This window comes from Marmota flaviventris, chromosome X (assembly GCF_047511675.1).
Source record: "Marmota flaviventris isolate mMarFla1 chromosome X, mMarFla1.hap1, whole genome shotgun sequence".
Lineage (NCBI taxonomy): Eukaryota > Metazoa > Chordata > Mammalia > Rodentia > Sciuridae > Marmota > Marmota flaviventris.
In genome coordinates, this window is record NC_092518.1 from 117,570,234 (window position 1) to 117,586,524 (window position 16,291).

General features: G+C 46.1%; 1 protein-coding gene across 4 annotated transcripts in view; it reads left to right on the forward strand.

The window, feature by feature from the left end:
- Positions 1–13,411, forward strand: part of LOC114084444 (DNA topoisomerase 3-beta-1-like) — a 31,230-nt gene extending 17,819 nt beyond the window's left edge. The window contains exons 10-19 of one of the 4 annotated variants that reach the window (XM_071606347.1): positions 1,436–1,590; positions 1,719–1,824; positions 2,493–2,639; positions 2,763–2,936; positions 4,711–4,839; positions 5,405–5,554; positions 5,987–6,087; positions 10,300–10,444; positions 11,244–11,356; positions 12,430–13,411. In XM_071606347.1, the coding sequence (XP_071462448.1) occupies positions 1,436–1,590; positions 1,719–1,824; positions 2,493–2,639; positions 2,763–2,936; positions 4,711–4,839; positions 5,405–5,554; positions 5,987–6,087; positions 10,300–10,444; positions 11,244–11,356; positions 12,430–12,621 (1,412 nt within the window). In that variant the 3' untranslated portion in view covers positions 12,622–13,411. Of the gene's footprint in view, positions 1–1,435; positions 1,591–1,718; positions 1,825–2,492; positions 2,640–2,762; positions 2,937–4,710; positions 4,840–5,404; positions 5,555–5,986; positions 6,088–7,382; positions 7,486–9,598; positions 9,696–10,299; positions 10,445–11,243; positions 11,357–12,429 lie in introns of those variants that run through there. The other 3 variants (XR_011705661.1, XM_071606348.1, XM_071606349.1) reach the window with 3 other exon arrangements.
- The last annotated feature ends 2,880 nt before the right edge of the window (positions 13,412–16,291 follow it).

Below are 16,291 nucleotides of genomic sequence, written 5' to 3' on the forward strand. Positions count from 1 at the left end.
CCTGAGAAAATGGGGCAACAATATTACCTGTGTCTTTGGTTTGCTATAAAGACTAAATTATGGGAAATAGCATCTTTTAAAATAGCAATGATAATATTGGCCTCTACTTGAGAGGGACAACCTAACATTAGAATTCTCAAGCAGCTTCACTAGCACAAGGGAGAGGCCTCAGCCAACTAGAAATAGATGTAAACTTTATCTCTGAGCTTCCTACTCAATCATAAAGGGGTTGGGCTGGAAACCTGGCAGTTTCTAACAGCTAGCAGTCTCTAGGCTTTGGTGGCCCAGCCATGGGGAGCCATGGGCTATGTCTTTGCGGATCAGTGCCTCCAGAGTCCCAGGAGGACAGTGGTATCATTAAGTGATCATTAGCTTAGTGCTGGCCTCTGTTGGTCAGGGAGCAGCAGGATGAACCCTACCTCAGTATATTGAGAAGGATAAAACACCACAATGGCTCAGAACTGTGATTGTGCTCTTTGTTATCATAGTAGGCTCAATAGCCACTATGGTTATAGCCCTATAGCTATATGTGTATAAGAGAGGTGCTCCATCATCACCATAGCCGTGAGTAACATGCATGTGATATTGTTACAGAGCTAGGCTTTCTGGGAAACTGAGGCCTCATAAAGATACCCCCCCTTTAAGCCCCATTCTTGTGATCAAATTAGAAATATTAAGGACATTACTGAGAATAACAGGGATGAGTTTATTGAAGGGATAGGAAAAGGGAAAGGAGACACTCTCAGGGGAGAGAGTGGGTCCTCTCAAAGAGGAGAAGGACAGTATGCCTCTCCTGCACTCCAGTTTTATTTTGTTTTTAAATTTTTTTTTTGTAGTTATAGTTGGACAGAATGCCTTTATTATATTTATTTTTATGTGGTGCTAAGGATCAAACCCAGTGCCTCATATGTGCTAAGCAAGCACTCTTCCACTGAGCTACAGTCCCAGCCCCTGCACTCCAGTTTTATTGGGATCCCAGAGAAGTTTCTAGAAAGTCTCACTCAGGTCTACCTCTTGACTTTTGACTGATAGCAGGATGACATCAAACTTTCAAGTCCCCACTGCCATGACAACTCTAGGTTACCTTGGCCCATGCTGACCAGTTCTAATTGTATTCTTAACCATAAATTCTTACAGATTTTATGGTTAATAGGAATTATCCTTATCTCTCTGAGTTTTGGGATGTAGTCTGTGAAAAGGGTCACAAAAGTCTCCCTTCCTCCTTCAGCATAACTGGAGTTCCTCTTATCAACATTACTTCAGGCCTGTATTTCTCCTGCAGATAACAGGTAGTTTGCTGAGGAATGTAAGATATCCTGTCCACTTAAGCCAGGCAGGGCTGCAGGTAAATTTCTTCTTGGACAATAAAGCATGTGAGGGTCAGCACACCGGCTATCCCCACATTCCAGGCTCCTGAGTCTCCTGTCTCTCACAGGCATGGGACCACAGCATGCCATGCAAACAGCTGAGCGGCTGTATACACAGGGTTACATCAGCTACCCACGGACAGAGACCACCCACTATCCTGAGAACTTTGACCTGAAGGGTTCTCTGCGGCAGCAGGCCAACCACCCCTACTGGGCAGACACGGTAAGTGGAGTGGACCTTGCTTTTGCTCACTCAGGCCTCAGAACAGGCTCAGGCACTTTGGTCAAACCCAGGACTAGTAGGAGGCAGCCATGCCCAGACTCAGTTCCACTCTGTGCTCTCTTCCTCAGGTGAAGCGGTTGTTATCAGAAGGTATCAACCGCCCACGGAAAGGCCACGATGCTGGAGATCATCCTCCTATTACACCCATGAGGTCTGCCACAGAAGCAGAATTAGGTATCAGATGCCCCGCCCGCTTCCCCACACACTTCTCAAGCTTCTGGCGGGGCAGGGAAAAGGGCAAGACACCATAGCTACACAGCACCATTAGACAGAGTCAGGCCCTATTGGCAATATGCTCCTCTTTCCCTGGCTTGGTGAGGGGTTCACCTGAAAGCTTTGCTTCATTACCATGGACTGAGGTTAGTAGTGAAGTTGTGGCAACTGATCAGGGAGAAGTCAGTGAGCAGACAACATCAGAGGAAATGGAATGGGATCCAGGCAGAGAGTGACAGGGCTCAATGATGGGCTGCACCTCCTACATGGATCTCATGCCAGGAAAAGGCAGATGGGGAAGAGAGAACAGTCCAAGTGGAAACAGGAGCTACTACACACACTGGAGTTTGAAGTGAGGTGGCATGTCACTAGACAGTAGGACAGGCTGGAGCCTAAAGAGCAGCCCCAGAGAAACAGGTAGAGGCTGTGTAGAGAGGTGGGAGCCATGGCTATGAAGATACCACTAAACATAGGAGACTGGCTTTCCCTTGCTGTGTGTTTTCCTTCCTTCTTTTTTGGACTTTGGAGCAGGCCATCCCTGGCATCCATGCCAAGGCTGGAGGGAAAGTGCTAGGGGTCCTTAAAACCTGGCCAGGCCACCAGAGTGACTGACTGTGGGCCTTTTGCAGGGGGTGATGCATGGCGGCTCTATGAGTATATCACCAGGCACTTCATTGCCACCGTTAGCCATGACTGCAAGTACCTCCAGAGCACCATCTCCTTCAGGATTGGTCCTGAGCTCTTTACCTGCTCAGGGAAGACTGTCATCTCACCAGGTAAAACTGTGAGTCCTAGGAATCCTCCTTCACAGATTTTGGATCCAGAGATGGTAGGCCTAGGGTCTGAGGCCTGGGTTGCCCAGGATGGAGACCCTAAATGGTGGTGCTATCTCTCTTTAGGCTTCACAGAGATTATGCCCTGGCAGAGCGTGCCCCTGGAAGAGAGCCTACCCACCTGCCAGAGGGGTGATACCTTTGCTGTGGGTGAGGTGAAGATGCTGGAGAAACAGACAAGCCCACCTGATTACCTTACTGAGGCTGAGCTCATCACACTCATGGAGAAGCATGGCATCGGTGGGTGCATCTACCCAGTTACTAGACCCAGGGTTCCCTTCCCCAGGACTGGGGCCAAAAGGATATACCAGCAAAGCTGCCCAGTAACCCCTACACACCCAGCCCAGCACCAATCTGTGGACCAGTATCTGATAACTGGTGGCACCCTGTAGAATAGTTGATCCTGGCAGATCCACAGTGGGAAGCAACTCACAACACTGTCACATCAGGACCTAGCCTTCTTTGTGAAGGCCAGGATACATTCTCATGCACTGTGAGGTCATGTACTAACTAGCACACACAGCGCTGAGAGTTGACCCACAATGCCAAAAGATTCATAAGTCAGATCAGCAGCCTCCCAAGTCTACATAACTGATCATGCCTTTCCTGGAATCAGGTTCTGGTCTTGCTTCTCTTAGGGGCCTGGGGCACCTGTGGTAAGTCCCAATGGAGCAGCCCTCAGCCTGCTATGGAGTATGGGTGCTGCTCCCCAAGTATTCTTAGCTCCTTCCCATTAACAGAACAGCCCCTCTCTGGCTTAGGAACCCTTTTCAAGTCATGACTTCTAGCAGCCATACATGAAAAAGGGATCTGGACCCAGTGACTAAAACAAGCTACATTTGTTACAGCGAAGAGGGCTTTTAGGTGACCTTCAAAACAGGAAAGTGGGCAAGGGTAGCCTTGTTGGTGGAGGCCCACAGGGCTGTGTAAAAAGGGTCTGGTCAAGCCCACTGTATGCCCAGCAGCATACACCTGTAATCGCAGCTACTCTGGAGGCTGAGGTAGGAGGATCCCAAGTTTGAGGCCAGCCTAGGCAGTTTAGCAAGACCTTGTCTCAAAACAAAATTTTTTAAAGGGCTGGGGGTATAACTCAGTGGTAAAGCATTTGCCTAGCATACATGAGGACCTGAATTCAGTCCCCAGTACTGCCAAAAGGAAAATGGGCCGGGGAGCCTGAGCAGAGCTGCCATTCAAGGCTATGGCAAGAACATACTGGGGATTCAGAGCCCTACATGGGCACAGAACCACTCCTATCCTAATCCACAGGGTCTGTGAGCTCTGGAACTTCAGCATGCTTCTTAGACTCCAGGTACCCATTTCTTCATATGGAAAATTCTCCTTCATTGAGTTGCCTGTCACCCACTAGCACTGGCAGGTGTGCCGTCAGCATGAATTTCCTTTTTCCTTCTCTTGACCAACGCACACCACACTCAGAATGCCTTACTTTCAGCTGCCTTCTCGACCAAGTAGGCTCCTCAAGGCTGAGGGAGTTACATCCCTGGAACTGGGAACCTGCCTTGGGGATCATGAAGAACTCTAGAAAGATGGAGAAAGTGGGAGATAGGAAATGGGTAAAACCAGCTGGGTTCAACAGTGAACTTGTAAGCTCCCCTTGGAAGGTACTGGGGCTCTTCCTCCAGGAAGGGTTGCTTGCTATAGTTTCCAGGTAATAGAAGCCAAGGAGGTTACATTTAATGGTTGCAGAGTAAATTCTGTGACCTTGACAGAGTCACTTAACCTCTCTGAGCCTCTGGCCTCAATTATAAAGCTAAAATAAGTACCCTATGAGTGGTTGTCCTTGGATTCACAAGACAAAATAGGAAAGGCACTTAGTGTGGTGCCCAGCCCCGTGTAGAGGGAACCACAGGCATGCAGTCCTCCCTCCTGTTGGTGGTTGGGAGGCACTGAGATGGAGGGTCCCAACATCAGGTGGGGATAAAGCTCAAGTGCACAGTCCAGTGGGTACTGTTGGCTGCAGGCTAAGGAAAACCCAGGGCCTTGCTATGTGTTTTAGGGACTGATGCCAGCATCCCTGTGCACATCAACAATATCTGTCAGCGCAACTATGTCACTGTGGAGAGTGGCCGCCGACTCAAGCCCACCAACCTTGGCATTGTCCTGGTGCATGGCTACTATAAGATTGGTGAGTCCCCTGGTCCTGTATCCTAGAGCCTGTGGACTCCCCAGCTTCTCCCTAAGTGGTGACTCTGCTGTCTCCTCAAGATGGGTCCTGGCCCTGCATTGAGCCCCTACCCCCTCATGTACTCCCCCAACTCCCACTGCAGGAGTGCTGCCCAGGACCTACAGGCATGCTTGAAAGATCTAAAATGGAAAGTAAGGGGCTCTTTTCCACAGACAAGCCCTAGGATAGGTAAGGATAGCTCGCTAAGGAGCCCATCAGCTCTCTCCTGTAGAGATGTCCTAGGCCTCTGGGAATGCAGAACCACAGCACAGATGTGGCCTGAGGACAGCCATATCTGTAATATGATCCTAGACAAGATGTTCTCACCCACTCTGTGCAAGATTTCCCTGTGGGAAATTGGGAAAGGCCTATGGGTATAGGAGTCAGCCTGGTGCCATCAAATTCTGGCTGAACAGCCCAGGGAGAGACCAGGAGGCAAGCTGGATTTGGAGGGACAAGCAGGCAGTGGGGATGGCAGGGCCTTGGGTACAAGTGCTTGTAGCAGTTTCCACCCATCTGCTCACAGATGCAGAGCTTGTGCTTCCCACCATCCGAAGTGCTGTGGAGAAGCAGTTGAACCTGATTGCCCAAGGCAAGGCTGACTACCGCCAGGTCCTAGGCCACACCTTGGATGTCTTCAAGAGGAAGTTCCACTACTTTGTTGACTCCATCGCTGGTAAGCTCCACCTTTTCCCTTCCCCCGCCACCAAAGGATACCCACCATCACCACTACCAATCAGGGCTGGCAGTACTTAGAGAACTAAGGGCACCCATATGAGGCCCATTACCAGATCTGAACTCCAGGCCTCTGCAGGCTAAGGAAATGATGCCTCCTCACTGGTTATTATTGAGATTAAATAGCAGATGGATTAACAACACACACATTGCCAGGAACACACACACCTGACAAATGGGGCTACTGCTCTGCCATTCCATCACCAACAGTAGAAACCCCACCACCTGCAAGGATGTGTTCACACTAAGGACATCAACCATGTGTGGTAACCCCCACTCCAGCCCACCCATTTACACCAAGCCACATACTGGAGGGTAGGCTGCCAGAGACTAGAAAGGATGTAACTCTGTCCTATACTATGCTTGCTTTCAGGTATGGATGAGTTGATGGAGGTGTCTTTTTCACCCCTGGCAGCCACAGGCAAGCCCCTCTCACGCTGTGGGAAGTGTCACCGGTTCATGAAGTATATCCAGGTAAGAAGGGTTGAAGGGCTGTAACTGCCCTTCCTGCCCATAGTACCCTTCTGCACTAATTCAGGCAAATCATGTCACTTCTTAGGCCTCTGCTTTATCATTAGCCATACAGAAATAATGTATTTTGCTTTGGGTTTCACACAGAATAATTGAAAGACCTAAGTCAGTACCAACAAATACCTCCAATGTCCCCCAGACCCCATAAACACATCAGCCATTAAGCCATGTGAACACACATTGTCCATTATTTCCTAACACATGTTTCTTGCTATCATGGGTGGGTATTAACCTACATGCCAGGACTTTTTTTTTTTTTTTTTAGTTGTAGATGGACAATACCTTTATTTTTTTAAATTTATTTTTATATGGTGCTGAGAATCAAACCCAGTGCCTCATGCATGCTAGGCAAGCGCTCTTCCACTGAGCTACAACTGTAGCCCTATGCTAGGGTGTCCCACAGAGGAGGCCTGGTGCTTGGTCTGTGTGGCGAGGGCGGCTGTGGTGGTAGCAACATGCTCAGGATCCTGAGAGGGCGGAACCTGATGAGGGGCTGCAAGGTAGTCCTCTGTGAGTCCCCTTGGCCTCCACAGGAGGAGCCTCCTCAGAGGGGGCCTCTCCTCAGCCCGCCCAGGCTCACGGGGCTCACGGGGCTCACGGGGCTCGGGCCTAGCCGGAAGGGCAGCGGGGGTGCTGCCATGGTGTGCCTGGAGTGAGGGTGGCCCAGGGTCCTCCGTCGAACCTCGATCTTAAGTCTCCCGTTGGTCCAAAGGGGAAGGGTGTTTAGACGGCCACAGAGAAGGCCCTGCGGCTGCCACCCCCTTGCGTGACACCCCTTTCCATTTCCCGAGACGTGAACCGCCCTAATTCGGGGGTGAACTTGGTCTCTAACCCAAATAGGCATGTATTTGAAGCCGAGGGCGCGAGTCTTAACGTCTCCCGAAACCTTTTATTGCTTCCGGGAGATGTTGAAGGATCTGGAGAAACTGCTGGTGATGTTGAGGAAGGGTCGTCGCAGCCGTCCTGGAAGCTTAGAGTCTCCTGCATGCAGCCATGGTGATCGCATCAACATTCACACTCTCACTTGGGCAGGGCACTCACAGCTCCTAACAGGTGGCATCTATGTGTCAGTTAATACTCGCACCAACCCCGAGGCACAGAAACTTATCGATGTTGTTTAAAGGTGAAAACAGGTCCGAGGAGTGAAGAAATGTGCTCAGGGCCAGTGTAGGACTTATTTGTAGTGGGCATTTGCATTGGAGCTTAAATGATGTGATCTTTGTTTTTCTGTGTCATAGGTGACAGCAATTTGAGAACTATACAGGGGGTTGTGACAACTTTCTGTACTGATTATGGCCAGATTGATGGGTCCATCTACTTCAGTACTGATGCTGTGACTGGTAATGTGCCTCTGAAAGCTGGTCAAAAGGTTACTGCACTTGTGGAAGAAGATAAAGCATCTCATGTGTTGAAAGCCATCAAAGTAAGATGGAGGGCTGGGGATGTGGCTCAGTGGTTGAGTGCCCCCTGAGTTCAATCCCTAGTACCAAATTAATTAATTAATTAATTAATAATAAATAAATAATTGTTAATGATGATATCATTGGACTCTATAAAATTCTACAGATTTTCTGGTAAAGAGCCATCTTCTGGCTCAAGTTGTGGCTCGGTGGTAGAATGCTTGCCTAACGTGAGGCACTGGGTTCGATTCTCAGCACCATGTAAAAACAATAAAATAAAGGTATTGCGTCCATCTACAACTAAAAATACATATATATGTGTATGTGTGTGTATGTATGTATATATATATATATATATATATATATATATATATATATATATATATTCCTTTTCTGAGGTATGCGTTCAAGGTGGAATACATACGTCAAACACGGTGCATTTTAAACTTCTTATTCGTAGCTTCATTAAGGTATGGAGTTCTTGCATTATTTCCTCCAACACCATCTTTTTTCTTTATTGTGTATGTTTATTTTTCCTGTAAGATAAGTATGTCCATGTTGTCCATGTGGCTTTTGTGTTCAGCAGGAATTCTTGGGCTCATTCCAACTCATAATGTGCACACACATTCACTTGCCTTTTCTTCTGAAAGTTCTCTGTGCATTTACATGTCAACATTTGACTAGCCTGGATTTGATTGAGGTGAGCGGTCTGAGAGAAGGACCCATATCTTGGCTTGCTAATTGCTACCCAGTTGTCCCTTACGGTGAATTGGATGATCAATTCACTCTATCCCCCTGTTGATGGGAAAGGAAAGGCCATGTGTATGGTAAGATGTTTCTTCATAAGCCTTTGAATCTGTCTGTATGCCCTACTGTGTTAGTGATGGTAGCAAGGGAAAAGAAAAGGAATTTGGGAGAGGAGTTTGGCGTGAAATCTGGGTGGGGGCAGGGTGTGGTGGGGCGCCAGCCTGCTGTACAGTATGGCTGTGAGCTAGTGTGGAGTCAGGGCACAGAGTTATGAGAGGGTATATGAAGGATCACCCACTTGGATTCTGACAAAAGTGGTGCTGGATAGACAGCCAGGAGCCTGGTGCTTTCTTCCCCAAAGAAAGTGAATCTGGGCAAAAGGACCTTGAGATTGGTATTGACAGCTGGAAAGACATCAGTTTTGATATAGGAGTAGCAATGAAATAGGCTTTAGAAAAGACGTGGAAAAAACGTTACATCTTGGGGGCTCATGTTTCCAACAGAAATCTTTGAACCAAAAAAATATCACTCCTAGGACTTTGGCGCTACAGAAGTCAATGAGAGGGGTAGGCGATGCATTGCAAAGGATACAAACTAAATAACACATAATGTGGGATTGGATTGATTGATTATGACAATCCATTCATAGGGATGCTATATTACCCTTTCAGTAGTCTTGTTTTATGAGAAAGATTAGGACCTGAAACCTGTAACACTGCATGGCATATTAAGTTTTGTTTTGGAAACTGGGCATATATTTATTCACAGAAAAAAATGTCTGGAACATGATGAATGAAATAATACAGTTGATACCATAATATATTCTAGGCAATGGAAAACTGTAAATGATGGGTGCTTGTTTTCTGCTTCATATTCATCTGTCTTTTCCTTTTGTCTTTAATGAGAATGTATTGTTTGTGTAATTAAAAACAATTTTTTTTTTTTTTGGTAGCAGGGACTGAACCCAGGGGTGCTTCACCAATGAGCCACATCCCCAGCCCTTTATATATTTTATTTAGAGACCGGACCGGGTCTTGCTAAGTTGCTTAGGGTCTCGCTAATTTGCTGAGGCTGGCTTTGAACTCGCGATCTTCCTGCCTCAACCTCCCAAGCCACTGGGATGACAGGAGTGTGCCATCATGCTCTAATCAAAAACAATTTTAAATAAGGATCGTTACTTCTGATGAGCTGAAATATTTGTACCCTCTCTGTGGTAGAAAAACTAGGCCCTAATGCCACTTGCCATTTTTAGATCTCTTCCTGTCGTGGTTATTTCTCCAACTCTCTCTCATGTTTTTCTCCCCCAGGACCAGATCTTGAAAATTGTGTTTTCCTCCCTGTTCTCCCAACCTGTGTTTGTTGTTCCTGTCTCTCTCTGCACCTGCCCCCACCCCCTTTGACCAGGTAAAGACTTCGTCTTCTTGCAGACAAAGCTCAAGTCTCACCTCCTCCAAATAAAACCCCGTTCTCTCCAAGGCTAAAATGTTCTCCCCCTGGGGATTTGCAAGACCCATTTTCAAACATGATTTATAGCCATTATCACAACTTGTTCAGAACTAGATATTTTCTCTATTGAACTTTGAATTCCTCTCTGGCAAGGACATTATATTTTTCATATTTGGGCCTAGTGCTGTGAACACATTAAACATGGATGCACAATTAACATTTTGGATGCGGTTTTGTAATCCACAAAGCACAGACGTTATTCTTAGCATCCTCTCATGTTTATGATGTACTTGTCATGCGAAATATATGGACTAGTGTCAAAGAGGGTAGTTTAAGATATTTCCTGAACACCAACGGTTCAACAGAGGTGGGCAGTGGCTGTATTTGCTGTGAGTCACAAAGTCCTTTGTCTCTGACACAGGAATCGTATGTCTTGCAAACCTACAATGACCAGGCTAACTCATTGAATTGTAGTTGTTATGAGGGAGATTCTTAGGGGATCATACACGTTCTTGTTGTAAAAATTAGTTTTGTTTGTAATAAGCGTTTCCATGTGTTACAGGTGGATGCTATATCTGACCATTTTGATGATTCTGGGCCATCTGACCTTGGAACCAGTGTTTTAATCAGTCGTGCCACCTTAGTGACAAAGGACGCGGTCTACATTAATAAAGATACTTGCTTCTCACTGTCTATCGTTCGTGATGGTATGTTTTGCATTTGCAGAGAAAGAGCTATGGCTATTACGTACTTGGCTGCAGTTTACAGCTCTTGGATATGTGACGTGGGCCCTAGGAATTGAAAAAAATGCACGATACAGGGACAGACAGGTGATATTCATAAAAACATCAGCGATTCCCTCCTTTGTGTGAATGCAGTCCTTAATGTCTATATAAAATTTCACTTATGTGTGTAATGTTAAGTCAAGGAAAACATTCTGCAAGTGAAAAGGATACCCTTCTCCAAAAAAATGAAATGCTTCAAAATGAGATTGGAGACAGCCTTATACCTCTGTGTGTGTGTGTGTGTGTGTGTGTGCGCGCGCGCGCACATGTGTGCACATGCTCATTTTTGCATTCTATTTGTGATCGGCAGATAAGTTCCAAGATTTTGTTTCTAGCCAGTGCTATACTGGCAGGTACCCAAGTTCAATCATGTGCTCTCACCTATGTCCTTAGCTGACTCTCCCAAAGGAGTTGTGAATGTTGCTAGTTGATTAGTGAATCCCGTGCCGCTGCCAAAAAGTTGGCTGTGACACGTGGTTGACACTTTTCCGCATTTGACTTTGTTAAATCGGGACAGGAGAAACGGTGGCTACAGGCATATAAACTGACTTTCCAAGAGCAGGACTGATATGATTTATATGTCTGTTTAAATGTGTACAGAATGTACTTTACATACAATAGAAGGTGTGTTAGGGTATTACCATGTCAAAGGGACTTATGAAATGGAATGTGGCCTAAGTGAAGAGATAATGACGCTGAAATCTCTCCATGGTTATTTTAGGCTTCGTGCCTTATAAGGGCGACTGGCTAGAGGTCGAGTATTGCGTGCAGCCGGGCACCTCAAACATCAATGCCCTCTCCGTGAAGCCCATGAACTGTAGGCATGTGGATGAGGTAATCTGTGTCCATGTTTCACTGGTCATTCGTTTCTGCCTATCCTTCCTTTAACGATAATTTTCTTGAGGGAAAGTCTGTTGGGTGTGGTTAGAAATCTAGAACATGTATTTCTTGCCAAACAGAAACCTATTTTCTTATAGAAAAGGAAGGGCTTTCAAAAGGATCTAAATAAAATGTAATGTAGACCACATGCATAATTACTTTCTAAGTTATGTAGTTGGTTTTTTTTTTTTTTTTTTTTTTGTATTAGAAAGTTATTAGAGGGATATGGGAGTGGCTCCGTGGTAAGGCATCTGCCTAGCATGGGCCATGTCCTGAGTTCAGCTGAGTTCAGTTCCCAGGATCACCAAAAAAAAAAAAAGAAAAGAAAAGAAAGGAAGAAAGGAAGGAAGGAAGGAAGACAAGGAGAGAAAGAGAGAAAGAAAGAAAAAGAGAGAAATTGTCCAGCATGGTGACACATGCCTGTAATTCCAACTCCTTTGGAGGCCGAGGCAGGAGGATCAAAGTTTGGAGACTAGCCTCAGCAGCTTAGTTTTTCCCTGTCTAAAAAAATAAATTTAAAGGGGCTGGGGATGTAACTGGGGATGGTAGAGTACCCCCGGGTCTAATCCCCAGTACCAAAACAGACAACAACAAAAAATTCTGAGAGCAACAGTTAAGGAAAAGCAATTTGTGTGCCAGAAAGTTTGGGGAAAAAATGAATGAGGTGGGTTGTGAGTCTGGAGCTTACTGGCAAAAGCTGGGTAATGACTTGGGTACTGCAGCCTGAAGATGAGTAGGAAACTCAGGGAAATAGGATCCATGTCTATTGTGGGTAATATTTAGCCCAAGGTCTCTGGTCACAGTCTCGGGGCCCGTCTCCAGAGATTCCAATTTAATTGGCATGAGGTGGGACCTTGGCACTGGTGTGTTTTAAAAGCACCCCTGGCATTGCCAGTGTGCCAGGCAGGTTGGGAAATCAGTGCCAGGGTTGGAGTTGACCCACAGGTTAGAGGCAGAGTGAGGAGGTGCAGAGCTGGTGAGGATGGACTGTGCTTTTACACAACCATTCCCATCATTTCTCATCACAGGTCTGCATTAGCAGTGTACATGGGCGACATGGTGTGGTGGACGACACCATCTTTTTCACTTTGGATTCTCTGAAGCTTCCTGCCGGTTACGTACCTCAACCAAATGACATCGTTGACGTGGTCATAGTAGAGAGCGTTCAGTCCTGCTATATTTGGAGAGCAGTTTCTATGACCCCTGTGCACATATTGTAAAAGCAAAACCCTTTGTTTCCTGTTGGTCTTTATTCCCATGGGCAGTAAAGGGCCTGGTATTAAACCATTAAAGAAAAGCTAAGCTTAGTGAGCCCAAACAATACATTAAATTAGCCTTTTCTTGTAGACTTACTGGGTAGCTCCCTGGGGACCATGGTCCCACTTTAGAGATGTGCCTAATCTGTTCAAAAAGATGCTAAAACTGGTTCCTGATTGTAGGATAGAAGTAACGTTGCTATTAATTACACGGAAGGCCACAGTGGATGTTGACAGATGCATGGGCTGTGGATCCCACCACTACCCATTTAATTCTCCTCTTTGGCCAATGTGAAAGAGAGCTCTCGGAGTGAAACAGTGGGTTTTAGTCAGCCCAAGCAGGGGGTGATTGAATTCTTGGCTTTCCATGGCCAGGAGTGGATTCTGTGCTGATGGTGGGTGGTCTCGTATGACTTTGAAGTAACCCAGGGAGGCAAAGTACTTAAGAGGCTGCAGGGCCAGCCCATTAATGGGCAGGATTTAAAGTCACAGCTTGCCTTCAGTTTTGAGTCCTCCTTCGGCTATCTGCCCAAATTTTATTTTTCCACAATATTCTCCATCTGTTGACACCATCTCAACCTATTAAATTTAGTGTTTACCTATGTCCCTTCTTTCCCATACTAGTATGGTAATTCCATGAAAAGAGGGCAGTTTTTGTTTGTTTTCATTAACCCACCAGCCAGCATGTACAATAGTGCCTGGTAGATACCAGGAGCACGTCGCATGTTATTAAGTTCAATAAATGAATTACCTGAGTGGCAATAATGCTCATCTGTGGTTAATTCATCATTCACTCCCTGGGAATAAAATTTTCTAGCATGCCATTAGGTCCTCAATGGATTTTTTAAACAAAAACATTGCCCATATGGTACCCTTCAGCCCCCTTGAGCCACTCTGTGGGAGAGGTGCATCCTGCCTACAGACATGGTTCAGGGGTCAAACACAGAGCCCCTTGATGCATGCATGTGTGTGTGTGTGTGTGTGTGTTGGGGGGTTGCTCGCCCAGAGGGAAGGATGTTACCTAAATCCCACAGGTATACTCCATGAAGCTTCCTGCCTTGCCTTCAGAGAGCATCTAACGAGGTAACTGTGTCGTTTTAAAGCTTTCAGCATCACAGAGAAGTGGCTGTGAGCTCAGCCCCAGTCCTGGGATTCCTAATTCCACCGTAACTCCCTGGCCCCCGGAATAAACAGGGTTTGCTTCTGGGTTTGTTTTACAGGTCTAGTGGGACCTCCCAACCATCCAGTGGTTACTTCTCCATTTTAAGGGAGTGGGGTAGTCAGGAATAGCTTGTGGAGGCTGTGTTTCCACTCACAAATTCTTGTCGATCCCATTTTACATGCCAGGCACTGGAGTGAAGCCAACAGGACCAAATCCCAGGCCCTAATGGAACTTGGCTTCTGTCACTGCCCCCTGGGCTTCCTGACCCATGGAGCAGGAACTCCCAGGAGAGAAAGGGCCAGCGGGAGCTGTGGCAGCTGCAGGTCCCTGGGGAAGTCATCATTCCAAAGCAGCTTCACACCAGTGGGAATTACACAGAAAGGCCAGGGTTGGAACTGAGAGGTGCGGGAGCCATGGATTCCAGGACCTCCCATTCATTCTCCAGTCTGGCAGATGCATTAGCGTGTTCTCAGAGAACAACTGTGGATTTTGTCAGCCCAGTCAGGTGTGAATCAGCCACAGCTACTGTACCCCCAGGAAAGGAAGTAAGACAATGATCTTGAGAAGAGGTTGGAAAAGTAGTGGTCTTGGGCCAAGTGTAGTCCACTGCCTGAAATGAGGCTTTGAAATGGAGTTCCATTAAAGGACTTTGAAAATTTTGAGGGCCAGGTGCATGTATGTACGGTGTTTGTGATCGCAGTGATGGACATCGTTTATGGAGAGAGCTGCTTTTGGGGGGGGGGCAGCCAAATTGTAAGGCTTTTATTATAACCAGTATTCATCGATTATTATCTAATGAAGTCTTCTCAATATCTTTAAATACACAAACAGTACATCAACTCTTCTTAGGCTAGGAGTATTTATTGCTAATGTTATTTTTTTTGGAGATGTTAGTCATTCAATCATAATTCTTTCAGATCACCAAGGAAGCATTTAGTTTGTTAAATTGATAAGTCCACTCAGTATTGGGGAACCAGAACATCATCTGCAAGATATTTACAAATCCAGGACAATTATATATGTGTTTTTGTCGACTGAAACATATACATATGTTCATACACAAAAAAGTGAAAAGATCAATGTGGAGTCAGACAGACCTGGGTTCACAATCTTGGTTCTGCTGATAACATATATGTGACAATTATGTCACTTCTCTAGCTTCATTTGCTCCACTTAAAAATGAGGATATATTTAATAAAAAATAGCTACAAATTTTGAACAATTATTACTATGTGTGAAATCAGAATAAATGTTTTAGAGGCACAATCTCTTTTAATTCTCAAGGCAACTTTATGAAAGAAGTAGGAGAGGTGCTTGAAGCATCTCATCCCGACTGTGTTTTATCTACTACTACTTGTATTTCTGATGGATTATCCTTCATCATTTCAAGGTCCACTGTATCCCCCTAAGGGGTGTGTTTTGTGACTGTAAAGGACCCCTCTTTGTCATGCTTAATGTGTGGTTTTCTGGTTCCTGGGAAGATAAAAATGCCATCACTTCATCCATACCTCCAAGGATCCCTATTCCTTTTTGTTGGAGGACATGGACTTTAGACCCAAAGGTGTCCTCTCTGTATGCAAAGAGAATTGTGACTTACACCCTCATCGTGAGCAAGAGTCCAAAAGCAGAGTTTGTTCTACGTTTCCCTTTCTTTCCACCTTTCTGTGTTTATTGCTTCCTTCTTGGACCTCTGGAACTTTGCCACCCTTCATCCTCACTGTATTTACTTATTTGCAGAATCCTGTTGTATATACCTGGCATTGGCAAAGGGCTACTGTGATAAAGATCTATAATGAGGCCTCCTATGAGTTGGTGATACCTTCCCCCAGGCGCCAGTCCAATAACAAGGACAAGGTTTTGAGAAAGAGGGAAAGGAAGTTTTATTGCTTTGTGAGCAAAGGAGAAACACGGGGGACTGCTGTCCCAGAGGCTGTGATTCTAACTCTCAGTGGGAACAGTGAGTGGGGTTTTAAGGGGGACACAAAGGCTGCACTCCAGTGGTTCCCTGTCAAGAGTCATAATTCATTTGTAGCCTTGAGAGACAAGGACCCGCTGCTGCCAGCCCCAAAGTCCAGATTCCTTCACTCCTGTGGTCCATGAGTTCAAAGACAGATGACTCTGTCTAGGATGGGAAGAAGGTTAACCTTGTTTTCCCCATGGTTAGGGAAGGGGCGAGCTCCCAGTCAAACTAGGAGCAGCCAGCGTGTGACTCCATTAAAATGGTGCGGTGAGCAGTGCAGTGACCATGACTGACTGACTGGAGTCAGGAGAACTGGGGATGCCTGATTGTGCTGTACAAGCAGGACTCTGAACCCCTGCCATCATCCAGCCCCTGCCAGGCTGCATTTTGAAAGATGAGGAGAGCTAATAACCTGTACTTGTGGAAGCTCCATCAATGGCCGTGTAGCTCAGGAATAAAGGGGCACGTTGTCCCCATCCCACCAGGCAGAAAGAGCCAGTTAACATCAACGG